Source organism: Gymnodraco acuticeps, unplaced genomic scaffold, assembly GCF_902827175.1.
Source record: "Gymnodraco acuticeps unplaced genomic scaffold, fGymAcu1.1, whole genome shotgun sequence".
Lineage (NCBI taxonomy): Eukaryota > Metazoa > Chordata > Actinopteri > Perciformes > Bathydraconidae > Gymnodraco > Gymnodraco acuticeps.
The window spans coordinates 3,355,003-3,382,932 of record NW_022991154.1 but is presented as its reverse complement, the minus strand read 5'-3'; the positions used below and the strand labels follow the sequence as shown (position 1 = coordinate 3,382,932).

The 27,930-nt window shown below is 41.8% G+C and overlaps 1 protein-coding gene across 3 annotated transcripts in view; it reads right to left on the bottom strand.

Moving 5' to 3' along the window:
- The window catches only part of LOC117560486 (carboxyl-terminal PDZ ligand of neuronal nitric oxide synthase protein-like), a 263,608-nt gene that overhangs the window by 96,160 nt on the left and 139,518 nt on the right, over positions 1–27,930 (bottom strand). For 2 of the 3 annotated variants that reach the window (XM_034237337.1, XM_034237338.1), the window contains exons 5-6: positions 27,193–27,301; positions 2,459–2,600 (exon numbers count right to left, since the gene is read on the bottom strand). In XM_034237337.1, the coding sequence (XP_034093228.1) occupies positions 2,459–2,600; positions 27,193–27,301 (251 nt within the window). Of the gene's footprint in view, positions 1–2,458; positions 2,601–7,142; positions 7,355–27,192; positions 27,302–27,930 lie in introns of those variants that run through there. The other variant, XM_034237339.1, reaches the window with a different exon arrangement.

Here is a 27,930-nt window from a genome sequence, read left to right as displayed (position 1 = left end):
CAGCTCTTAATATGGGATCTTCCAATGGCTGAACTCACAGAGCCACGTGTCCCTGGGATGCAGTGAAGCCCACCCTGTCCAGGCACGAGGCAGAGGATAATAGCAGCTAAGCCCAGTGGTCTTCTTTCTTTGAGTTGACTCATCCGTAGCATTCACTCCAGCACCGCGCTCTCCTGCTGGCCAACTTGGGCACAAGGCAGGCGGAATTAAGCACAACTGTGTGTGGAGCGCGTCTACGAGACAATCTGAAGAAATATGTGAAAAGTGTAAAGTTGTGTGTGCACTGGGGAATGTTCTGTCCACACTTTAGCTTTTGCATTCTCACTTTAAATCAATTTCGTAGTATGCCTCAAAGTGGGGCCACAAAAAGATGGGGTTCTAGCATGAGCAGGTCTAGTTATTAACAATTATTAACGATGAATAATATTATATAAGTCAGGTAGGATAGGGCACTTTCAAGTGGAGACACATAAAGTGGTTTTGGATTTTCAAAATAAAAGAAGATTATGTGAAATTAGAATCCATGACTCAGTTGCCAAAATATGAAAACCCAACTCCTTCTGGAACTCCAACCTCCTCTCTGTCTGAACACAAAACCTACGACCATCACCTAAAGTGGCTCCTATAATGCTCATGTTCAGCGTCATATTTGTATTGTGTGCCTCTACTGTCACATTTAACATATGTAACATTAAGCTGTCTGCTTTTTGCAGATGATGTGGTTCTAATGGCTTTATCGGTCTGCGACCTTCAGCACTCACTGGATCGGTTCGCAACCGAGTGTGAAGCGGCTGGAATGAGGATCAGCACCTCCAAATCTGAGGCCATGGTTCTCAGCAGGAAACCGATGGACTGTCCACTCCAAGTAGGGAATGAGTCCTTACCCCAAGTGAAGGAGTTCAAGTATCTCGGGGTCTTGTTCTCGAGTGAGGGAACAATGGAGCGTGAGATGGACCGGAGAATCGGAGCAGCGGGAGCGGTACTGCAGTCGCTTTACCGCACCGTTGTGACGAAAAGGGAGCTGAGCCAGAAGGCAAAGCTCTCTGTCTACCGGGCCATTTTCGTTCCTACCCTCACCTATGGTCATGAAGGATGGGTCATGACCGAAAGAACGATATCGCGGATACAAGCGGCCGAGATGGGTTTTCTCCGTAGGGTGGCTGGTGTCTCCCTTAGCGATAAGATGAGAAGTCCATTCATCCGGGAGGGACTCGGAGTTGAGCCGCTCCTCCTTCGCGTCGAAAGGAGCCAGTTGAGGTGGTTCGGGCACCTAGTTAGAATGCCACCTGGGCGCCTCCCTAGGGAGGTGTTCCAGGCACGTCCAGCTGGGAAGAGACCAAGGTGTAGACCTAGGACCAGGTGGAGGGATTATATCTCTTCGCTGACCTGGGAGCGCCTTGGGATCCCCCAATCAGAGCTGGTTGATGTCGCCAGGGAAAGGAAAGTTTGGGACTCTCTGCTGGAACTGCTACCTCCTCGACCCGACCACGGATAAGCGGGAGAAGATGGATGGATGGATGGGACTATTAAAGGTATTCTGATTCTGATGTCTCCATGCTTTAATGTTCAAAACGGTCCTTATTTTTCTCATACTGCCTCTTTTCACCCTGTCTGAAACCAGAGCCCAGTCTGCTCTGATTGGTTAGCTGGCCGTCTGTATTTGATTGGTCTACTGCTTAGAGATGTCTTGCCCCTTATCACGTACAGTGTGTTGGAATGCCAGCCAATAGAAATGCAGGTGTTGCATTGTGTGACAGAAGTAAACAAAGGAGTCCAATGGAGGTGTTTCAGGTAGGGGGGGGGGGGGGGGGGTAGTGTGTGGGAGAGAAACTCCCTCTGGAGGGATCTTTGGGATTTTAGCCTTTGCAGACCACTTACATGCACAAAAACCTATTTAACACATTGCAGGAAAGGGAAAACCCAAAAAGCATAATAGGTCCCTTTTCAATTCCTTAAAAGGTTTACTACAGTTTAATACAACTTTTTTTTTTTACAGTTCTACAGTATCTGTAACGATAACATCATTTAACAAAACAATTGCTGTGATTATCATTGTGGTGACTCTAGGAAAGAAGTTCAATGACATGTCAAATATGAGATGTCAGATAATAAGCCAGGTGTTTATCACTGCCATCAGCTCTCTACACCGTGTGTCTTTCAATAATTGAGCATGTCCACAAAGCGCATGAATCACCAGTTGTTTTGTATAAGAGAGGGGTTAGGAAATGTTGCTGTGCACAACGAAATGCATAATGTCAGGCTTTAGAAATAGCCGTCAATGTAAGGGGGTAAGGTGTAAGAAGAACAAGCCGTAAGCGCTTCATCTTTTGTTAAAGGCAAACACATTTCATGGTTTTCAACAAGTGATGGAGGGCTTTGAGGCAGTGCTTAACATTTAAACACAATGCAGCCCAGTGAGAGTGGGATACAGACTGTGTGTTTGTGTGTGTTTGTGTACCTGTGATGGAGGAGTCGTTGCCGTTCTTCTCACTGTGACAGTCCTCCTGTCCGTCTGCGTTCGGCTGTGTGTGATGCAGACTCAGTTTATGACAAACCTCGAACGCCTGGCCGACTGTCCGAACAATACGCATGGCCTGACTCTGTGTGGGAGAGAAAGACAAAGAATTAAATATAAATATAATTGTCAGGATACCAATTGAATCACTTATGTTGCCATTTAGTTCAAAAACACCCATTTCTGTGCATTGTTTTTACAATTTATTTACATTTGTCATTTTAGGGGCGGCAGTAGCTCACAGGACTTGGCTTAGGAACCATTGGGTCGCCAACCTAAAATACAGAGTGTGGGCTGGTAGCTCGAGAGGTGCCAGTTCTCCTTGTGGTCACTGCCACAGTACCCACAGTACCCTTGAGCAAGGCATCACACCTCTAACTGATCCCTGGTGCTGGAACACTGGCAGCCCATTCGCTCTGCCATCTCTCTATTAGTGCATGTCTAAAGTTTCTATTTGTGCGTGTTTGTGTATTTTGGGCATATGTGTATAATTGAATAAAAACACCAACATGAAGAACAGAATTTCAGCTTGGGGATTAATAAAGGTGATCTTAATTTTAATCTTATTTTCATTGGATTCCTTCGACTAAATTTGAGTTGTGTAGGCGATACTCTTTTCTTTCATTTCTATCGTTATCGTGCAACCAAGATCTAACGAAAACCAGTAAGGTAAGTGTATCATTTTCTGTGCCAGGGAATTTTTACAGGATATGTTAGAATCCAGATGTTTTCCACTAGTGTTGAATGCAGACTGAAAGCAGATTTGCCCCAGAAATATTTGCATTTTATATCAAATAATATGCAGAAAATGTAGCTTCAAAGGATCTATTCCAGTCCCAGAGTCCAATAATGTAAACTACACATATAAGTCTCAGGTAGAGCACGTATTCTGTGGGCAAACTCAGTGGAACATTATTTACTTTTTTTTTTGAGAATGTTCCTTTGTCCTCAGGTGCAAAGAGCTGACTGTGTCTGCTTATCTCTTTCCGCCATGCTCTGAAAAGGCAGGTCAAGTGTAAACAACTGTGCTTACTTCTGTCTGCTATCAGTCCTCTCTTGTGTTGCTTGTCGCAGAGAGGTGTAGAGGCAGAAGAGATTTCATTTTAAAGCACCGAGGCCTAGCTGCCAAAACACAGCTCGTCCTCAGCTGAATGAGCAGAACAGATGTAGTCTGACCTAAAAGCCAGAACAAAATGAAGACATCCAATCCTTATTTTTCACAGCTCGACTTTGGCCCAGTCTGAAGTCTCAGTGCGGATTGGATCAGGACATTATGTGACCCTGGGCTCAGTATCAGAAGAGAAATAAAATGTATTAGGTACATTTGGGTATGATATTACATTAAAAACTCAAACTGGTTATGGCAGAGTCTCAAGTGCTGAGCATTGGCTTTAGTCCAAATACATTTATGGTTTTGGGGTCAGAAAAACGCTACAGATACTACATTTCTGTATGGTAGGGAGTTTTGGCAGTAGTGTGATTCAATCAAAACAGGCTGTTTTAGCTTCATTTAGTGACTATGGTGTTTCCATAGTGACTAGCCAGCAACTGCCCGTCTCAACCGACAGAATGCATGTCCTGATCTGAAAAATGCGCCCACACCGAACCTACTTAGAGTTATAGCTAGTAGGTACAAACAGTCAAGGTTTTCCACTTGATGTGTTTAGTCAGCTCGGTAAAGTGACAGCACGTGGTCACTTCAAAAATGTCAAGTATATTTTATAATCAAATTTCAAACTAATTATATTTGACAAGATTATTCCTATTCCCAACCAACCAATCTAACAGGGGATATTATTCAGGAATAATTCCCTGATGTGATGACGATTACACCCAAATGCATGTCAGGGTGTTTGACTCAATACAATTGATTGATTATTAAAATAACCGTTAGTAGCAGGCATGGCAACAAGCACAATTTTAGAGGTATCAACTGACCTGTGTTGTAACAGACAGTAAAACACATCAGTTTTAAATTACACAAATTCAAACACTTTGAAACTGTACAAACCTGACCTTACAAACATCTAAATGACAGAAATATGGAGCATTAGCGTGGGAGAGTCTCACCAAAAATATACTTTATACAGAACGATATCAAATCTAAAGGGGACCTATCATGCAAAATGCACCTTTGTACGTCTTTTATACATGAATATGTGTCCCCGGTGTGTCAGGGAACTCACCAAGTGTCAGAAAACACAACCCTCTCTCTTTTCTTCCATACCCAAAATCTCTAAAAACGGGGCTTTAACGGATCTGATGCAGACCAATACAGATTTGAAAACAGTCTGAAGTCAGTGAGGAGGATGTATATGGCCAACTCTCCACCAATCAGGGAAATGAGAGGTTGCCGTGGCATGGTAACAGCATGGTAACATGACACTCGTAACTCGGTCCCCTCCTTTGCAGGGGGGCGTGGTCAGCTGCAGCTCATGCAAAGACAGGGTGGAGGAGAGCAAAACAGAGCAAAATGAGGCTAAAATGCATGATCTGTTTGGTATTTTGAAAAGAAAAGGTATAAATATACCTTATATAGGTATGGCCCTACAATATATTATTCAAATATAGCATGATAGGTCTCCTAAACCTAAATCTAACCAAATTCAGACTAAACCATCGTTGGCTCTTTACTTGTATCTCTTTGACATCTTTCTTCTCTCTTTTTCTAATTTGATCGCAAAAAGCATTAATATCCTGAAACAGATAAGACCGGTCGCTGTACCAGCATTTAAAAAAAACAAGATAAATCAGTGTCACTTGTAAATTGTTGTTAAAATAAACATCAAATCAGGCTTTAGCTGACATCACAAAATATATAAAAAAGATAGTGTTGGATATCATAATGCTGAGGCAATCAGAAATGGCTACCTGCAATAAAACCTTTATATAAATGACTCTCTCATCCCTTGTTCTTTTTCTCTTCGACCCACTTGCTGTTCTGTTCCTCTCCATCTCCTCCATCCATCAATCACCCCCCCATATCTCCTTCTCTTTGAACACCCTGTTCATGTCTGTTGACTCAATGCTGGTACTTAGTGTGACAGTAAACACTTGTGTTCCTTTTCCAGAGGCAGTTCAACAGGTGATGAGGACAAATGCTGGAGTAATTGCACACAGTGGACACACCAAAGGACCAAGCTCCCCTGACTCATAAGCCGCTTTCACACCGCAGGACTTGCCGTACTTTAGTGCCGGCACTAAAGTACCACGGCACTGAATCCGCCAGGGGGCTAGTGCCAATCGCATTCACACCGCAGTACTTTCCCTGAGGCAAGATTACGCTGACGTCACTTCGTCTTCTTCTTCTCTGGGTTAACTGGCAGGCCGCAAAACCACTTCACGGCGAGTACAAAAAAAAACCCGAGAGAAGAAGAACTACAGGGGGGAGGGGGTATAAAGCCCACCCGCTGTATGAGGCGTTTGTTTACTTTCCGACCTCAGACATGATGGAGTTCATAAGGGTAATTTAAAAATAAAATACCCCATTATAACAATGGACTTGATCTTTATGTATTTATTATATATTACCCCCTCAGGCTGATTTTGGAAAAGGACATTAACCCTTGTTTGGTGTTTTTCCCTTATTTATCTAAAACAAATGACATGATAAATGACTTGTGTTTATGTGTGTAAGACTTGTGTTTCTGCCCCTGCCATTGCTGCACAAGGTTGCAACATTGTAGATAAATTCAACCACCGACGCCTGTCTGCTCTCACATTCTTCTATTCAGCAAATTTGGGGTGGGACACAATAAATAAAGCTTCGCCAGTTTGTTTGTTTTATTGCACAGTCAAGACATAACAATAACGGCATCACGCTGTTCCAGGTGTGTCGTATGCATGTAAATTGAAGTTAAATAAAAGTGTGAAATGTAAAATAAAGTGTAAGTAGTTTCAAAACAATGTAACAGTGGCAATATATACAGCAGCAGACACACCTTAGTGCAAGTTAGGTGTCAGTATTAAAAAACAGTGGCAATATATGGGGCGAAGCCTGCGAGCTAGTTCAGGCAGTCAACTCGAGCACTTATGCTGCATTCATACATAACGCCCCCTTGCCACTCTACAACCAACCAAACAGAGTCTCCTTAATACACCGCTCTATTTAACCTGCCAGATCTCTCTCCATGCATTGCTTGCTGCTGCTATTGCTGCAGCTACCTCGCTGCTGCTTGCCTGCTGCTTGCTATTGCTGCGTTCATGTTCCTGCTGCTGTGTTTCATGTTGCTGCTGCTGTGTTTCATGTTGCTGCTGCTTGCCTGCCGGTGCTGTCCTTGCAAATGTCTATTGCAATCTCCGATTCTGGAACCGAATCATCATACGCAAGAAGCCGTAAGAAATGCCTCATTCGAAACACAGGCTAGCTCAGAGCATGGTTCAGACGCCGCTGGAACGAGCCACAGCTCCCGCACGACACACATTCAGGTGTCCCTTCCGTACTCATCTGGAGTAGCTTTTAATATCCTTTGGGCCAGAGGAAGTCCCGAGTTCTACGCCAGCTCCGGTAACAACCCCTTTCTTGTGTGTCAGCTAAGAGTCTCTCGGTCGGCGGGTAATTAAACACCAAAAAAGGCAAGAGCAAGCTGACCCCGGCATTCCCAAAGTACCTGCCTCCCTGTCCTACCTTCTCGAAGTAAACATCAGCGCTTGAAGCCTTTAATTGCACGATATATTCCCGTGAACAAACTCGATTTCCTCTGCCTGCATGTAAACAAATGTTTCTACTTCCGCGTTCAACCACTTGTGCCACTGACGTCACACTCCCGAGGATTCTGGGAATTGGAGTCCCAGATCCAGCCACGAGTTCTAGCTTCCTGCCCCCTGCAGCAGCAATTCCTTAGGAATCGCATCTTGGCAGGTATATAACTATTCTGCATAAGCAATGTTTTATTATGGAAATATTTGGCATGCAGTAAGTCATATTTGAGGCAATTATACAGAAGTTGTATGTGTATAAGTATTTATACTACTATAAATCAATTAAATTAAAAATGGAAATAAATTAATAATTTCCATCACGGGAATATGAAGGGAAGCTCGATACATTTTTGACCATCATTTTAGACTTCAATCTCTCCTACAGTGTATTTTCTATGAATACCTTGAATCATTCTCTGCCAAGCGGCCATGTACATTTAATCACCTACCAAAGAAGAGTTTTTCCTTACAGGAATTAAGCTCTACCTGCAATATTCTGCTCCTCGCTGGGTGTGCCTCAGTAGGCCACATGCTGCAAATCGTTTCCAAGCTCTTTCTAATCACAGATGTTCGTCAAATGACCTTATCACAGGCTTAAATCAAGGTGTCTTAGCAGGTTATGCTGGCTCCCAGGGACCCATGTCTGTTGAAACCTGCACTCAAGACTGAAGTTTGCACTGAAGGAGCCAGGAGTATTACACGTGCTGCTATTTAAACGTTTAAAAACACGACAGGCCCCTAGCCTAGTGCTAGGAGGAATTATTCTAGCAACGTTTCTTGAACCGTTAGTTCCTCACGATTATTCTGTTAAGAGTATTAATAACTACTAAAGATTTTCCCGTTTCTTTGCTCTGTAGATGACATGGCAGGGAAAGCAGACATCCCATATGCCTTCTGTGGCATATATATTTTAAGGTTTTACAATCAAATGTGCATTTGGTTTCCATAGTAGCCTACGTTTCTTTGACACCTCATCAGAAGCAGTATGCTGGATTCTCTGCAACACCTGCAAGCACCCCTTGGTGTCCATATTTTAACCATTTCCTAGTTAACTTTCCCAGATAAAACTTTTCAACAGCTAGGCCTACCTCTTTCAGAACAGGAACTGGAAGCCCTTCCACACGTCTAGAATTATCGGTATCATTCTCGATAGTGTGCTGATGCAAGCTTCACTGCCACCAGACAAGCTGTCCCGCATCAGAACAGCCATAATTACAATTCATGTTATTTATTTAGCGCCTTTCCAAATGTTCAAAGTGCTCTACGTTATACTACATATTAGACTTGTAATACATTCAATACTGATTACTGCCTTCAATTATGGTTTCCCACTGGTAGTCTCTCTAAAAGAGATGTTTTATATTTATAAGGAACAAGCGCTAGCCTTTCTGTCCAAACCTTAAGGCACCATAGTCTTAGGTCACGTTCACACCTGCTTGGTTAGTACTATTGAATCGGTCCCTGTAGCGTTAACCCCTTGATGCGGTTCGTTGGATTGGTGTGGAAGCAGTCCGATACCTCTGCTCTGCTAAAAGAGGTGGTCTCGGGTCGCTCGCTAGTAAACTCCAGAGAGGTTCATTGCTGGTGTGACGCAGTCCGCATCAAAACATGGGAAACAACTATTTGTGCATCATCGCTTGTTTTGCTATCTATGCTGTGTGCAACATCCAGTAACCTATAGGGTCATGCATTCATTCTGGTGACTGCTTACCTCACTGGTCCCCTGTGTACAGAGAAAGGCAGTGGTACAATCTCATCAGAGCCACCTGTCATCGGTGAAACCTCCTCACTGCATAACATTGCATTTTGTGTTATGTTTTTAATGCACGTTGTCTGATTTATAATCCTATGCGCTGGCCGCAGAGTTTGCTGATGCACTCTCCAGATTAACAGCAGTATGAAAATAACCTGCCAATGCTCCATGATGCAGGCTACTGTAGAAATTGCTGGGATCTGCATTTTATCCGCTTAATGTCCCGCCAATTGTTGAAAAAGCATCTCCGTACAATGACTTTAGTTTACAGTTCATAGTCTGTTTGAGGTTGCCTGGGTGAACGCAAACCCAACCTTCTGCAAATGAAACGATGTAATACACTTGCGTCTGGTGTAAAGATGCAGACTTTTCGGCATGAATGCAATCTTAGAGATGGCTATTGCTCAGATCTTTGGTCCTTAGCCCCTCTGCGACGAGTGGAAGGTTATGTTCATTCTTTTATAATGACCTTGCGGTGTCCTCAGATCCTCTCTAGTTACTTACAGATGCTGCGCCTTCTGCTGGTTCGGGGGATTTCACAATGAGTGGTTCGCCCCACCAGCTTGCCATGCCCTTCGTTCAACCAAATGACTCTGGATCTACACGTCAAGCCCCTCAAGGATTTCCCATATTCTGCCTCCAACCAAGAGCATGATTCAAAGCATACAATTCAGCTTGGTACTTTATCTTCTTCTGTCCCAACCTCCTCTGTGTACTTATGCAATAGATATAATAGTTGTTCATGCATTAATTGTATTTTCATTCGAATCCTGCAATCTTCAAGTGCTAAGTATTAAGCCACGGTAGAGTTCATTAATTTGCTCCTCAAGGGCCTTAAGAAGGCACGTCCTCCACGCAATGATAAAGACTGCCTCTTAACTTTGCACCCGTGCAAAGGTTAATGTATAAGTTCAGGCAAAGGGGTTTCACTATACATTGATAAACGTCAGAGGCAGTTGTTACAGCTTTCTATTGGTTTCTCAGGTGGAGAATATACACAGACCTCTCACCTTTTAATCCTCAGCATAATCTCTCCCTTACTGAATTAACTTTGGAGATCAAATATACACAGTTTTGAAACATTCAATGTCTGACATTTCTGTTTACGGAGTCAAGGAACCCCGAATAATCATCGCTAAAACTAACACTGTTTTGTTTGTCCTTTATCTTCCATGCTGAACTTCTCGCATCATTGCCCTCTGACACATGGGTCGGCACCCATGTTTATTCGATGGCTGCAAACCCAACGACGAGGGTTCTCCTCCAAGCTGCGTGATCTCTGCCTAAGCTGCGATCTGCCCCCAGATCGCTATTCCCACTGTTTAAGAATCTGCACAGCCACAACCGCAGCTCTATATCCGCCTACCTCAACCCTGAGTATCCTGGGCCGTCGGTCATCTTCTGCCCACCAGCGCTATATCATGCCTCACATGAATGAGATCCTTGCAGCACAAACAACCATGAACTCTTGCATTACTCGATGATGAGTAAACGTTCAAAGATGTATATCTGTAGAATTCTATTATTGCATACCAGGTGGTTGCTGGGTTAGATTATATTTATTTCATTATAGTATATTCCCCTCATAGCTGCATGCTTGGGGGGGAAAGCTCATTGTCGCTGCCTCAAAGACCTAGACACAGCAGTCTTGATAGGTAGTATATTCCCCTCAAAGCCGCGGTGCTGGGGGGGGGTCGGCACTGGTCACTTCCAGGCCTACACATGGCAGTCTCTCTAGGTAGTAGGGGTGTAACGGTACACGTACCCGTACCGAAATTATTCGGTACGGGCCCTTCGGTTCGGTACAGGTGTGTACCGAACGAATATAACGTTAAACGTAAAAAATTGAGAACGTGAACAACTTTTTGGAAGTAATCTCAGGTGCTGCGTCGCAGCATTCAGAGTAATTTGCTCACATTGGGTTCAACGCGTCATAGAGCGAGCAAGTCATTTCATTGGACGAGAGGCATACTATGAGAGCTGGTCAGAGGGATGCGATCAAATGTAGTCAGTAATTTGAGGAACTGTCGAAAATTAATGGCGAACGCAGATAAAGTTGAGCTCGAAAATCCTCCAGCATCATTGAAGTCTCCGGTTTGGGAACATTTTGGTTTCGCAGTTACGTACAAGGATGACGGACAAAGACAGGTGGACCAAACCAAAGCTGTTTGTCGGCATTGTTCAACTAAAATTGGTTACGCGGCTGGCAATACACCAAACTTGCACACTCTTGAAAAGGCATCACCCGAACGTGAATATCACCGATACCAAAAGAAAAATGACTGAAGTGCAAACCCAACTCCCACTAGCATGTAAGCCTCCACCACGCGCAGAAAGATCAGACCGAGCCAAAGCTATTACAAACGCCAAATATCCTTATGTTGCCATGTTAGCAAAGCGCTACCTGGCTGTATCTGCTACCTCTGTCCCTAGAGAGGGTGTTCTCCACAGCAGGAGACTTTGTTAGTGCCAGCAGATCTGCCCTTTCGGCAAGCAATGTGGACAAGTTCATTTTTCTTTAAAAAAACATGAAAATACAATGACAAGCAAGTCCTAATGTCAAACTGGCTGCTTAGGAACTAGTACAGTACAGTTCAAATACAGATTATTTCAGTACATCGAAAAGCTGCACCTTAATGTTTATTTTATTTTATTTTGTATTTTTTTGAGTGAAGATTCACAGTTTAATAAAAAACCCAAAACTAATAGTTTATGTTTTGTGAGTACTAGTAGCCTACAGTAAAGTTCAAATACAGATTATTTCAGTTCATCTAAATGCTGCACCTTAATGTTTATTTTATTATATGTTGTATTTATTTGAGTGAATACATTATTCACAGTTTAATAATAATACAAAAAAAATATATATATATGTTTTGTTTTGTGAAAAAAAATTCTGCTGTACCGAAAACGTACCGAACCGAACCGTGACCAAAAAACCGAGGTACGTACCGAACCGAAATGTTTGTGAACCGTTACACCCCTACTAGGTAGTATATTCCCCTCAAAGCCGCGGTGCTGGGGGGGAGGTCGGCACTGGTCACTTCCAGGCCTACACATAGCAGTCTCTCTAGGTAGTATATTCCCCTCAAAGCCGCGGTGCTGGGGGGGGTCGGCACTGGTCACTTCCAGGCCTACACATAGCAGTCTCTCTAGGTAGTATATTCCCCTCAAAGCCGTGGTGCTTAAGGGGGATGGCTTTTCAGGCTGTTCCCGAGCCTTCACATAGCAGTCACTAGGTAGTATATATAGGTAGTATATTCCCCTCAAAGCCGCTGTGCTGGGGGAGGATGGCTTTCGGGGTGTTCCCGGGCCTTCACATAGCAGTCACTAGGTAGTGTATATAGGTAGTATATTCCTCTCAAAGCCGCTGTGCTCGGGGAAGAATCGGCTCTGGGCTATTCCTCAGGCCTACACATAGCAGTCTCAATAAGTAGTATATTCCCCTTAAAGCCGCTGTGCTTAGGGGGAATGGCCACATGGCAGCTCGCCAGGCCCTCTACTTATCAGTCTTACATCACCAGCGTCAGGCTCGGGCTACGCAGTTTTTGGGGATAGTATCTAATCTCCACGCAGTTTTGGGGGTTAGTTATTCATCACTCATCGTGCTATGTATATCTATGGAGTGATGATGCCCGAGCCTAGTCGCCAAACGTAACTATATGCTGCTTCTAATAAACATGTTAAAGGAACACGTGAGTTGTCTGACTGAAATGAGGCGAAGCCTGCGAGCTAGTTCAGGCAGTCAACTCGAGCACTTATGCTGCATTCATACATAACGCCCCCTTGCCACTCTACAACCAACCAAACAGAGTCTCCTTAATACACCGCTCTATTTAACCTGCCAGATCTCTCTCCATGCATTGCTTGCTGCTGCTATTGCTGCAGCTACCTCTACGTCGCTGCTGCTTGCTGCCCCACCACCACCCCAGCTTCCACCCCAGCTTCCACCTGTAGGCTCGGGGGTTAGTTATTTAATCATCACTCATCGTGCTATGTATATCTATGGAGTGATGATGCCTGAGCCTAGTCGCCAAACTTAACTATATGCTGCTTCTAATAAACATGTTAAAGGAACACGTGAGTTGTCTGACTGAAATATATAATAACAATAGAAAATCGTTACCACTCTTATATTGTGGTCTTTTTCTATAGTCCTGCCTGAGTTTCTTTATTTTTACCCGGCATCCGTGTGCACTGTGCACGATTCCCAGCTCAAGTAGCTTTTGCGAATATCGATCAAAACATTTGGAGTTGGGAACTGCTTTCTGTAGAAGCTGCTGCATTCCGTCCTCGGAGTAAATTGCCAGAAGCGCCGACACTTCCTCATCATTCCACCGCTCCGGTGTTGTAGTACGTGTGGTCATAACTGCTTTTAAAGTACAAAATAACTACTCGCTCAGGTGTGGATGTGGTTTTGTAGCGAGGAAAAAAATGGCTGCCTAACAAAAAAAAAATCAGAGTCTAACGGGGCGTCGTTTGCAATTCGCCCAGCCAATAGAAATAGAATAGAAATTGGCACTCTTTTATCACCAGGTTCGTACCACCTCTCTAGCAGGGACTGAAAATGGCCAAAAGAGTTCCCGGCACTGAGTAGTCCCGGCGGTGTGAACGCGACATTATTGGTACTAACGGAACTAAAGAACCAAAGTACCAGGGAAAGTCCTGCGGTGTGAATGCGGCTATACACTCACTGATTGATGAACACATCAAACATAAAGCTACGCAGGGTTTTCTTTCCCTCATCACTCTGTCCGACTTGCTTTCTCAGCTTGATTGAATCTTAGTCAAAAGGCCAGCAATGTAACTGGTAACACAAGAACATCAAACATACGTTATTTTGCTCAAAAACTAACCTTTTTGCTTTTCGGAGTAAAAGGTGAATGTGGGGTATGAATCAGAGGAAAGATTTAAGAGATATGCATGACTGGGGGGGATGTAGTAAACAAAAAATGCATATTTTCGTTAGGTAGTTTGGGTCGAAAACTGCCATACCATAGAATTTATTCTTTATTGCTGATCTTTACGCGAGAGTAAACAAGATTAGAGTCAAATAAGCAAAGGCAAGCAAATAATTTATTGTCTGTGATGACATTGGTTCCAACACTTTTGACCTCTCGAGGCCATGAGAGTAACTAACCACTGTCCTAAAAGGAATAAAGAGCATAATGCCTTCAGACATTTTACCCATCTGAATAGGATTACTATGTTGGCAAGGTGTTAATTAAATGAAATGAAACACTTTGCTGATGGATTGCTTTGCAATTCCAAATTTTACTTGGAGATAATCACAAATGGAAGGGCCGGTGCATTTAAGCCTTTCCACAGTGGTACAACCTAACATTGTACTATTGTTAATGTCCATGCAGTGTTTTTGTATTTGATAAAATTCAAGTGTATGGATCTGTTACTTAAATTGGATTAAGTAGATCATATTTAAAATGTCTCCCTGGTATTTCAAGCAACACACCCCACCAATGCAGTCAATTGAGGGTTTTATTTGCAATGGTAGGGCTTTTAATGGTCTGAACAGCTACTTATGAAGAAGGCAGGGTCAACAAAACATGCAACTTTGACATATGGTTTGTATTCCATACTGCAGCAACAGTCAACACTGGTAACATATAACCAAGCCAACATCCTTTACACCTTACCCCCTTACTTTGACCAAAATAATCTTTCAACAACAATTCAGTGGCTAAACTTTACCACGTCTTAATCATTGAGGTGACTGGATTAAAAGCAAAAGTTATGTTTTGAAACAGCAACATGGATTGTAATTAAATATACTGAGAAAGGCCCGGTTTAGTCGTTTGGGGTTACACTTACTGTAAGGCCTTAAAAACTTGGAGTGTGATGAATAAACAACAGAAGAATGCAAATTCATTGCCAATGACTATTATGTGTCTAGAGCTTTTATTGCGGAAGCTATAAACAGAAGAAGTTAAACTTTTCTTTGCTGCCATTGTCAAGTTTGAAAAGGGGAATAAAGTAAGACTCTGGACTACAGAGCCACCATATCATTTATTTATGATAATCCTTAACTTAACCTGTTCTGCTAACACAATTGATAAATATCGATATGCATATTTATCAAATTAGCCCCTGATGTGTAATGGCCCTCATAGGCAACCTCTATTCCTTTATAAAAGTGCTTTGTCGGATTCTTCAATGTAATGTGTACGTTTTCATTTCATTTCAAACCTTTATTTATCCAGATTGGTCCCATTGAGATCATAGATCTCTTTTTCAAGGGAGACCTGCAGGAATTAGATTCCACATGAAACATAAAACAACATAAAACAATAATGTTGATAGGACAGTCCTTTCAAACACAATAATCCTTCTTCATTTCACTAACTTTTTATGAGTACAGTTGTCCTGTATCTGGAAATGTTATGCCCTGAGCCAATTCTCCAATGGATCTCCAATTTTGGCAGCTGACATGAATGCTAAGAGATTTGTCACTCAAAAGCAAAAGCCTGTATATCCGGCTGTAAAGATATGAACTAGTTCTTAAGTTGGACATCTGTCACCATCTCTGTCCAGCCCCCTTTCTCTATCTCTATCAAACTCCCTATCGCTTTTTCTCTATGTCAATTTCACTAAGTACAATTACCCCTTCTTTATCTTAGGCAGTTTATCTCTATCTTCTCTATACATCATCTCTGCCAATGACCTGGATCCCTGGAGCAGAACAGAGTCTCTTAGGGGCTATAGGGCCGATTCAAAAGAGTGATGCATTATTTACCCCAGATTACCCTCAGATGTTCAGTGGTGCTTTCACTGTCCTCTTCAAAGTCTTGGCACAAGTAAAGATAAGGGACAAAGGGAATATAATGCAATCTAGGAAAGAGCAGGGTAAACAATGAGGATGGCAGGGGAGTTACTTCTGATTAAAGCCTTGCTTGAATCTTGTGGATGAGCTCATTCATTCTATTTTCCTGTGCAAGGATATTGACCACATCAATCAAAAACGTACACACTCATGACTTATGCCCCTTTCACACCAACGCGGTTCCAGGGCCGGTTCGGAGCTAGAGCCTGATAAGCACCGTTTTTTCCTGTTCACACCGCAGTGGAGCTGGCTCTAAGCACCAACAAATTCTCGGTCTAGAAGCAAGAACCACATACGTCACGCTTACGTCGGAGGGGGTGAGATTAACCTGAGCTAACAGTTTATGGTGAGTACGGCAAATACAAATTGTAAGTGCTGAGCAAAGTGACTAGAACGCAACCACACACTTGTAACAAAAAACACACTTTATAAAGTCAGGCAACACTAACCAGGCTTCGTGTGATTCTGTTTATTTGTACCTTACTTTGACCATCCGTTCATTGTTATTGATCATTGTGGAGAGAGGCAGACGTGTTGTTTTGTATTATAGCAGCTATCGGATGGAATCAATACATGGGCTGTACAGGTTGTCGTGTCCGACTATCCCAAGAAGGATCATAATGAAACATACACCGGTAAAATGTGCCTGTAGAAAACGGTTTATGCCACAATAGGATAGCAACAACAAGTAGTCAGTTTAGATTTGGTTTCTACACGATGATCGACCCGACACAGTCCCCCGTTGTTGTGAGCGCCGTTGGGGAGAAAATCAGCGACGTAAACGGTGACGTCATGACGCAGCAGCGGCAGCACTAGTCGGGCTCTGGGCAGTGTGAACAAAACGGGGGCTGAAAAGACAAAACCGGTTCCGAACCAGAAGAGCACTAGCAAGGAGCTAGAACGGGAACCGCGTTGGTGTGAAAGGGGCATTAGTGCAAACAAGGTATTAGTCGTATAGAAAATAGTAAGTAATTAGTAAGTAATTTGCCTTCACCTGTACTTATTGGTCCTCAGCTAACTATATTTTCTACTCTTTAGTTCTCTTTTATTTCTATGTTCTACTCTTTTTAATTTATAATTATGTGCAATGCCTTGTTTTTTTTATGCTGCTGTAACATACTTGGGATCAATAAAGTATATCTTATCTTACACTGATTATCGGGCGCAGATGACCATGATGTTCATAAAACAGTTAGTTTGTATTAAAAAACAGTGGTGAACCGTGTCTATCACAACTGGACTTTCTGTAGACACATTAACCCCCCCCCCCTCCGTGGCATTATAATGTCCGTCTTTTCACTGAATTGTCGTCTTGAAAAGGGTACTCACAACAATTCCGCAACAACTTCATCTTCACCTGTTGCACTTGTCATTTCAACGTTAAAAACAATAAAACGGCATCAATTGCTTCGTCGCATTCATCTAGATCCTCTGTCTGGAGCCAGTTAACTAGCAGGCCTTCTAGAGTACCCTGGAACCGAGGGGAACTCTGAAAGAATACGCCCATTGGCTACAAATCAATATATGATTGGTTGATCAAACTGTCAGTACAAACGTACGCTCTCATTCAGTGCAACGGCCAGGGCATTCGATCAAGGATGTAGAATACCTTGGTTGAAGGATATTCTACCCAGAGACCCAGAACAAGATCTGATTGGTTGCTTTCTTTTCTAACACAAAACCACTGAAATGCGTAGTGCATGGTCCGAGAAGGACAAACAAATCAACGTAACACTGTAATATTACAGATCAACAACACAGATACGATTCTCATTTATTCATTTTATTTATATAATTAAATCAATTTTTTGTTTGTTTTATCTGAGTGTTCCAGGGTATTCTCTGAATACCTTGAAGGCCCTGACGGTTCGCCACTGTTAACAAATAATTAACGGAATAGCCAGAAGGCAAAACACTGAGGGGCATTTTACAAAGAACGAATTGTGCATGAACTTTTTCCCATTTGAAGTTCCTTTTCACAGCATTAATGACATTCTAGAACAAACATTCTAGGATAATTTGGCTTTCTTTTGCAGAGGGGGAAGGGAGGAGCAATTTTGAAATTAATATAAAAATCTTGCTTTTCAATCTTTTTATTTAATTTTCTCCTTCATGTATTTTCAGAAATAACATGTTTCTTTATTCATTTATTTTACAAGTCACAACTGCCATTGCTTCCTCTCACTGTATCCTAAAATACATGAATTTTTAGCGAAGCATAACGATGCCTTCACCTGGCTTCAATCAATGCTGCCATGATCACTGGAAAGTCTGGGTGCAACACTCCCTATAATGGCCTTCATTTACCACCAACCTTTTGAATTATACTATACTATATTTGGCTATAAGTGCTGACATTTGTGAATAAGAATGTTGTAATAAAGCTAATTTGCATAGCAATGTTGTGTCAAAGGTGAGCATATAAGCTAATTTAGAATCATGCTAATTGCACAGGAGCACCAAGTGGCTATGGCAGTACAGATAGTCTGCATTGCCATTTACATGGACTCTTTTCGTCTTACTTGTGCAGGTTTGCTGTAAAAGCTACACAAAAAATAAGTTTTGCGATTCGTCCCTTTTTCTGCTCTATGTGGATATTAATAGGTCATATTAAGTACTAATCAATGAGGAGGTTCAAGAGCATCTGCGAGTAGTGAATGAGTGTGAGAGCATGAAGTAAGTGGAGTGTGATCATATTAAGTCATAACGCCTCAGCGACTCTTCAGGGCCATTAGCTCACTTTCCAGGCTGTGCACAAAGCGTTGTTAAACCACACCAACATGCGCACACTAAAACGCCATGCTAAAGCTAGGTATCAAACCCAAATGTTGTATACTACTACTGAAATGTGTCTGTAGTATCACATTTGGGTATAAATAGCTGGTCAGATTCTTGTTTTCTCAACTTGTTTTGATTAGGGATTCTTAACTTTTTTGTTGGGGTTGGTTGTTAAAACTCTTCCCTCGCTATACTGTATGGAAAATCGGCATATTTTGTAAAAGTTTGAGCTTTTCTTTGTGTGGATATTGTAATTATTTTAACAGAAGTATGAGTTCACTCTAGGGCTGAACGATTAATCGATTTTAAATGATGCGATTAACAAATCGCAAAGCCTGCGATTTTTTTTCTTTCTTCATTATTACGAGAGCATGTTGATACGACCTTCCTAGCCGGAGATATGGCCGCATTTTACAATACATTTCTGTTGGGTCGTTTAAAAACAAATATCGCAAATCGAATCGCAATCGCAATATCTGTCAGAAAAATCGCAGACGACTAAACAGGCGTCAGGGCAAATTGTGTCCCAGTTTAAAGGCTGGATCAGGACGCAGTTTACACATGTTTGTCCTGCAGTAGCTTTGAATGTCAGACTGCAGCTGCCTCCCCACCCCAGATGACATTGTCTAAAATAACAGAAATCAAAACTACAATACGTTTGTTTCATGATACCACAGTTCACAGTAGGAGTTGTAAATCGAGTAACAGCAAGAGACATAAACACTGTAGAAAGGGAGTGTGTGTGAGGCAGAGCCAATGGTGTACTTGCTGTAGAAACTGAACTGTATCTTGCTTCATAAAAGTACACATTGACCAATAAAATGGTACACCATATTGACTTCAGTCTGTGTTTACATCTCAGCTCTGGCATCCGATGATTAATACATCACACCTCCAATATGCTGTAGCTGAGCAATCCACACACACACCACCTACACTATGGAAACAATAACTTGTTCGACTGTGGGTTATTTCTGCCTCTGCTGTAAAAGCACTGCAGCCTTTACAGAGAGGCACAAAAATAAACTCAATTGAGAGAGTAAGAAAGAGAGGGTGAGACATAAAGTTCTAGACAAAAGGATCATTTCAGTGAGATATGGATATTTAATAAAAGAGTGCTGAAAGGCTATTAAATCCAATTATCTTAACCAAGCAGTGTTGTGAATTACTCATGACCTTACCATTGATGTGTCTGGAAAAAGCCATGTGTCATTTTCTATCAGTGCTCCTCAATGTCAATGATGATACAATTGATCCTCAGTGAAATTTAGGAGCTTTATTCGGTCCAACTATATTTAAACACCCATGCCCATGTTGAGATATAAACACACCACACTTCCTTCTCTTATAACATCCTTTTAGACAACAATATACTACCTGAAACAAGTTTAATTTATGCTGAATCTTACTCAATCCTATCCAATGCAACTACCTATGAACAAGTCAATCAATCAATCAATCAATCAATCAATGTTTATTTATATAGCCCAATACAGTGGGGCGGAAAAGGTATTTAGTCAGCCACCAATTGTGCAAGTTCTCCCACTTAAAAAGATGAGAGAGGCCTGTAATTTTCATCCTAGGTACACTTCAACTATGAGAGACAGAATGGGGGGAAATAATCCAGGAAATCACATTGTAGGATTTTTAATGAATTAATTGGTAAATTCCTCGGTAAAATAAGTATTTGGTCACCTACAAACAAACAAGATTTCTGGCTCTCACAGACCTGTAACTTCTTCTTTAAGAGCCTCCTCTGTCCTCCACTCATTAACTGTATTAATGGCACCTGTTTGAACTCGTTATCAGTATAAAAGACACGTGTCCACAACCTCAAACAGTCACACTCCAAACTCCACTATGGCCAAGACCAAAGAGCTGTCAAAGGACACCAGAAACAAAATTGTAGACCTGCACCAGGCTGGGAAGACTGAATCTGCAATAGGTAAGCAGCTTGGTGTGCAGAAATCAACTGTGGGAGCAATTATTAGAAAATGGAAGACATACAAGACCACTGATAATCTCCCTCGATCTGGGGCTCCACGCATGATCTCACCCTGTGGGGTCAAAATGATCACAAGAACGGTGAGCAAAAATCCCAGAACCACACGGGGGGACCTAGTCAATGACCTGCAGAGAGCTGGGACCAAAGTAACAAAGGCTTCCATCAGTAACACACTACGCCGCCAGGGACTCAAATCCTGCAGTGCCAGACGTGTCCCCCTGCTTAAGCCAGTACATGTCCAGGCCCGTCTGAAGTTTGCTAGAGAGCATTTAGATGATCCAGAAGAGGATTGGGAGAATGTCATATGGTCAGATGAAACCAAAATAGAACTTTTTGGTAAAAACTCAACTAGACGTGTTTGGAGGAGAAAGAATGCTGAGTTGCATCCAAAGAACACCATACTGTGAAACATGGGGGTGGAAACATCATGCTTTGGGGCTGTTTTTCTGCAAAGGGACCAGGACGACTGATCCGTGTAAAGGAAAGAATGAATGGGGCCATGTATCGTGAGATTTTGAGTGACAACCTCCTTCCATCAGCAAGGGCATTGAAGATGAAACGTGGCTGGGTCTTTCAGCATGACAATGATCCCAAACACACCGCCCGGGCAACGAAGGAGTGGCTTCGTAAGAAGCATTTCAAGGTTCTGGAGTGGCCTAGCCAGTCTCCAGATCTCAACCCCATAGAAAATCTTTGGAGGGAGTTGAAAGTCTGTGTTGCCCAGCGACAGCCCCAAAACATCACTGCTCTAGAGGAGATCTGCATGGAGGAATGGGCCAAAATACCAGCAACAGTGTGTGAACACTTTGTGAAGACTTACAGAAAACGTTTGACCTCTGTCATTGCCAACAAAGGGTATATAACAAAGTATTGAGATGAACTTTTGTTATTGACCAAATACTTATTTTCCACCATAATTTGCAAATCAATTTTTTAAAAATCAGACAATGTGATTTTCTGGACAAATGTTACATTTGTCTCAGTGGACTTCACAGTTTGTACAGAATATCAGTATGACAATACGACACCCACAAGTAGGTTTTTTCTTTACATCTTTTATATGCATATCAGGAATAATTTGGCTTTCCAATCATAATCGAAGTCTATAAGTATAAGCCATTAGCTGACACTGAATGACCCCACAAGGTTAGAGAGAAGTGAACTCACACTTAACACAACAACCATAACTCTCCCTTCTTTTAATCACCTAGCTGAGAACGAGATGTTTTCTCATCAAAACCAGATAAATACATAAACAATCATCGAAAAAAATGTTTTCCAACCCACATAGGTCCATTATTAGTTGTTTTTGTCATCCGCAATCCTGTAGGTGTTAAGTGCAGTTGCATTAACTTCCCTTTTCTCGAAAACAACAAAGAATCATGTGGCCTATGAGCATAAGTATACCAATAACAACGCTCAGCTGCCAGCTTCAAGATTTCCATTTAGCAGCAATGATGGGATGTGTCGGGCTGTATTAGGTTTAAAAGACCGTAACCAGGTTGTATGCAGCGTCTTTATTATCTTCATGCATGTCTCCCTTTAGGCTTGGATTGGTAATGTGATAAGCCCACGTCACACTGTCCCGAAATTTACATCAGATGGACACACGAATATGGAATTGTGAATTTCACACGAATATGACCCCGAACTTGGTCAACAGCCAAGCAACAGCCGAAGCAAGTACGATGCCTACAGAAGGCCACACCCGAACCACACACTCCGTCTTGTTGTTTGCATAGCAACAACAACTTCCTGTCAACAGCGTAAACTCACCTTCAAAATAAAAGCATCTACAGTAAATAAAACAGGAAGTGAACCTAAATTACATTTAAGACATACAACTGAAACGAAAGTAACAAAAACAATGTAATATCCTTTTCAGTTTCACAGAACACAAATTGTACTATAATACGATGGCTACACGACGGCATTGCGAGGGCTTCACGTAGTCGTGTTGTCTTCCTAAGACAATCGGGCAGCTTCTTGTTTCCTTCGTATCGTCTTTGTGAGGCGAAAAATGCCCGATGGCACCGATGATCACACAAAGTAAAGACGAAGATGACACGATTTGACAAGATGCCCTCACGATGGGCAACATGGACACACAAATTCAACACGAAAATGAACCTTTGCAAGGTCTTTGGACAATTTTTTGGCATGTCAAAGATTTTGCCACCGCTCACGAAGTTGCTGCCGGAGCCTGAGAAACTCCACCAGCGGCCATACAATGGCTTAAGATGCCCTGACGAATGGCCGATGCCTTCACCTGGCCCATGTTACAATCACAGCTGAATTTGAACATTTCCTTTATTGTGTGTCCATCTGGTGTCAATTTCGGGACAGTGTGACGCAGGCTTTACTGCCCCATTGGTGATGATATGCGAGAATGGACAGATGGGGTAATGGTACCAACACATCATATGGTGTAGATTCCATTTTGTGGTATTTGGCCTCAGTAAAAGAAGCAGACGTAGAATAGATTATTAAAAAAAAACATGTTTGTTAATGTGTTATTCTATTTTTGTGAGAACAGCCACACAGGGTCTTTCTGAAGCTGACAAAGACACTGGTGCTTTGAGCTAAAGGCTAGCATTGCATGCTGATAATAACAATGTAAACACCATCTGAGTTTAGTACAACTGATTAGAATGTTACATACATTGCAATGGCATCAGAGGGAAAGTGAGGCGATCACGTGCTATGTAGGGGTGTAACGGTATACGTACCCGTACCGAAATTATTCGGAATGGGCCCTTCGGTTCGGTACACGTGTGTAATTTTTCTTTAAAAAAACATGAAAATACAATGACAAGCAAGTCATAATGTCAAACTGGCTGCTTAGGTACTAGTACAGTACAGTTCAAATACAGATTATTTCAGTTCATCGAAATGCTGCATCTTAATGTTTATTTTATTATATTTTGTATTTATTTGAGTGAATATTCACAGTTTCATAATAATTAAAAACCCAAAACTAATAGTTGATGTTTTGTGAGTACTAGTACAGTAAAGTTCAAATACAGATTATTTCAGTTCATCGAAATGAAATAATGTTTATTTTATTACATTTTGTATTTATTTGAGTGAATACATTATTCACAGTTTAATAATACTAAAAATGTTTATGTTTTGGGATCATTTTTCCTGCTGTACCGAAAACGTACCGAACCGTGACCTAAATACCCAAGGTACGTACCGAACCGAAATGTTTGTGAACCGTTACACACCTAGTGCTATGGGGGACATATTTGGCCCTACTAAGTTTAATGGCAAACCATCCAAAAGTTGTTGAGTTGTTTCCCCAAAACCCATAAAAGTGTCAATGTAATGGTGGTGCAAATCAAAAAGGTAGTCAAACAACAGAACCGCAACCCATATCTGAAAATGACCATGCACAAACACATGAAGTTATGATTTTCTTTATTGTCTTAGTTAAGGTTTCCTCCTTGCACAAACACCCCTAGGAGATCTCCTTACGTTTTCCTTAAAATAAAGTATTTTTTCACAAAACAAAGTTAATTACAAGTTTAATAATGTAAGTGGAATAGATTTAAAGAAAAATGACTTCATCCCGGGAAGAGAAGAACCCAATGCATATGCAAAATAAGCATATTGGTTGTTTTTCAATTGGTTTGACACAACAGGTAAGTGGTAGCCAAGAAACTGTCTCTATGGTAACTGTACATTTGTACCGCTGTAAAATGTCTTTCAATTAACACAGTGTGTCTTCACACACACAAACACACGCGTTGACCTCTCAGCCGTGGCATAATTCTGTATTCCATGAACACTCTCCAAGCTCTGCTCTATCACTCTCACTTCAATTCTACATAATAGAGGCCGGGTCATTCATTAGCCCCCTTTAAACCATCGATCAGAGAAAGAAGTGGGGGGGAGAGAGTATGAGTCAGAATGGGAGAGAGAGAAACACACACAGCCCGTCCCTGTGTTAAAACTGATAGGCTACTAAAGCCTTTTTATGTGACTGTGATCTAAAGCGCAGCCATTCTTTCACTGCTGGTAGTTAAGAGAGAAATAAAGTCTGCTTAATCTTCTCCTTGCAACCTTCCACACGTCAAACACACAAAACAAAACTGCTTCAGATGACGTTTTTATGGCACGCTTGATTTGTATAAGCCCGTTCTTTTTTTTCATTATGGTGTGTTATTCTCTTTTTGTCTTGTTTAATCTTCTATGTCTTTCTACGCTGTCTTTGTGAAGGCTTTTTCTTCTCTTGAAATCACACTAGCTACAAAAGCTTTATTGAGTACAGTCAGATGGCTTTCATGTGTTTCAGTGGAAGAAAGTCCTCTTTCAAATATAGTGTAAAAGGGGTTTGTATTGTAGCTGGAGAACAAACCACGGTATTTTTCAAACAGATTGGCGATTGAAAGGGCAGAAAGAGACAAATATACCTCTGAGCATCAGTTGGAATAAGAATAGAAAATAAATAACAAGTCATTTGTGAAAGCAAGCCGGAGGCTAAGCATAGAAAATATGTGCAGATTGAATGGGAACAGCTTCCTGTTTCAGTGTCAAGTACACAATGATATACTTCTGATAACAGGCAATCTGATGTTCTAGGTATTATTCTTTACAAAATGTGTATAGAAATAGCATTTAGCCATACAATCTAACCACTGCAGAGTATACATGCTGAAAGTAATTGGCTTCCCAAAATATTTGGGGCCCAATTGCATTGTTTGGTTCAATAATGGATCAAACTCTGAGTTTCATTCCCTGTCAAGCAACACTGTGGGGACGTTTAAAGCATTTCATTATTCCTATTAGGGGCACAAACTATGTTAAAAGTAAACAATATATTTGATGGCTTAATTGTTTTTATCTCTTTTCATATAGCCATAATTGAAAGAAAGATGAAAACACTCAATATAATTACTTTTATAGTTATTTTGCTGTACCCGTTATACTGTTTCCATAGTGCTCGGTCAGCAGTTAATCACCCATGCAATAGAAATCCATCCATCTTCTCCCGCTTATCCGTGGTCGGGTCGCGGGGGTAGCAGTTCCAGCAGAGAGCCCCAAACTTTATTTTCCCTGGCGACATCAACCAGCTCTGACTGGGGGATCCCAAGGCGCTCCCAGGCCAGCGAAGAGATATAATCCCTCCACCTGGTCCTAGGTCTACCCCTTGGTCTCTTCCCAGCTGGACGTGCCTGGAACACCTCCCTAGGGAGGCGCCCAGGTGGCATCCTAACTAGGTGCCCGAACCACCTCAACTGGCTCCTTTCGACGTGAAGGAGGAGCGGTTCAACTCCGAGTCCCTCCCGGATGACCGAACTTCTCACCTTATCCCTAAGGGAGACACCAGCCACCCTGCGGAGAAAACCCATCTCGGCCGCTTGTATCCGCGATCTCGTTCTTTCGGTCAATAGAAATCCATAAAGAAATAATCTCTTATAGACCTTCTATTCACTGTTAGTGACTAAAGCGGGTGTTTTTCTGGGTCTAACAAAAATATATTCTAATTTGAAATATGGTTTCCATACTAATAATAACTGATATTAGAAGGTTATGTAGACAACATTTAATGAAATTTGAACTGTCAAATATGAGGGTGATCTCTTTAAAAAGAAAATAAATCTTGCCCATATATCCCCCGCAGGGTCCTTCCATCTATGAGCTCACATACACAGGATTTCAGCTTAATGGCCTCTAATGGTCGTGGTTGCCGCAGAGCATTTTTGGTATGTGTCACTTTCCAGTTGGTCTTCGGAACAGGATGTGGATGTGTGTGTTGATATGACCGTCTCTCTGTAACAGATAATGAGGCAGTGTGTGCTTCACCCTGGGAAACTGGTAGCACTAACTTTGTCACATTGCTGGACTGTTTTGACACACTCTGCCCGGCTCAGCTCTGCGGCAACACTTCCACCCCAAATGGGTTTCCGAGCGATCCCTCAGACCTCAACAATGACAAGCCTGTGTCGCCGGGCGTAATTATTGCTGCCCACCAGCCGTGTGTGTTTTTATTGGAGGTTGTCGGTCGGTGTGTGACTCAGACAGACGATTTAAAAGAGGAGAAGGAATTGCTTTAAAGAATACATGACTAATAGCCAGTAAAATACAGAGGTTTGATGACTTATTTATTGCAACTCATGCAGAAACCCAAACACTAAAGTCCATCACTTTGTTTCATAAAATGTTAATGTGGCAAAAATCCAATTTATTTGATGTGTTCACACCGTCTTTAATCCATAAAAAGCCAATAACAATGAGATTTATCAGTTTTATTTTATAATAAAATGAAGTATATTTTTTGTTATGTCAACAAAATAACCAACAACAGTGTGATTTACTAACTCAAAAACATATTTAACACGAGAGCAGCGTGGACATTGCTGAGATTTTCTAGATAAACTGGATGTCTGCCACATTTTCAAAATAAGTTGGAAATTGGTTCATAATTCTTAAATGTTTAAGAGAGTTTGTATAGGGTATAGAAGGCAGTTCAAAGCTCTACTTTCACACATGGAATCCCCCCCAACTGCAGTGGAGCTGGTCTCCTGTCCACACATTTAGGTATTTTATAACTTAAAAGTCTGAAACTTTTAAAACATGCCCGCTGCTTTTCTTACCTTCTTCTTTGACTTGAAAACGTTGCAGCGGAAAACATTACTCTGTCCGTCTCTGGCGATGTAGCTGAAAATCTTCAGATCCTGCGAGTCATGAGAGACGTAGAATATCCTGAAAGATAAAATAAAATAGGTCAGAAGATTTTTAAAAAAGGAATGTGAATAAGATGCAGAACATAATCGAAGCCTGGCAGCGTTCCTTAAATGAATCCTCAGATGCAGAACAGGCACTCAGCCCATTTCTCTGGGGTTTCAAAGTGACAACGATAAATACAATTTTAAGCTTTTTTTAATCCAAAAGGCATAAGAACGAAATTAGGCTCAAAAAAGGAGTGAATAAATCAAATAAAGGGAAGTGAGTTTTGAATACAATTAACTGGCAGGTGCTGACTTCCTCATAATTTCTTTGAGATTCAGTGACAGACATTGAAAGTCAACTTTTGTTCAAAGTAAAAAAAAAAGAAGACCTCCAGTGACAACGGTGACAAGGAGACAGAGGAGACAGAGGAGGTAATATAATCACAACAAAAATATCCTGTGTGCGGCTGAAGGGGGAAACTAAGATAGAGACAATAATAGAGTTCTGCTGGCAGCCAGAGAGTGTGCAGCCTCAGCACACAGACGAACAATATCCTGCACAGCAGGTGAATATGAAGGAATAAGTCGGGGAGCAAAGGGGAGCGCAAAAGAGAATACACTAGAACCTGCAGGAGAAAGAACATATTATGAGTCTAGCTCTAC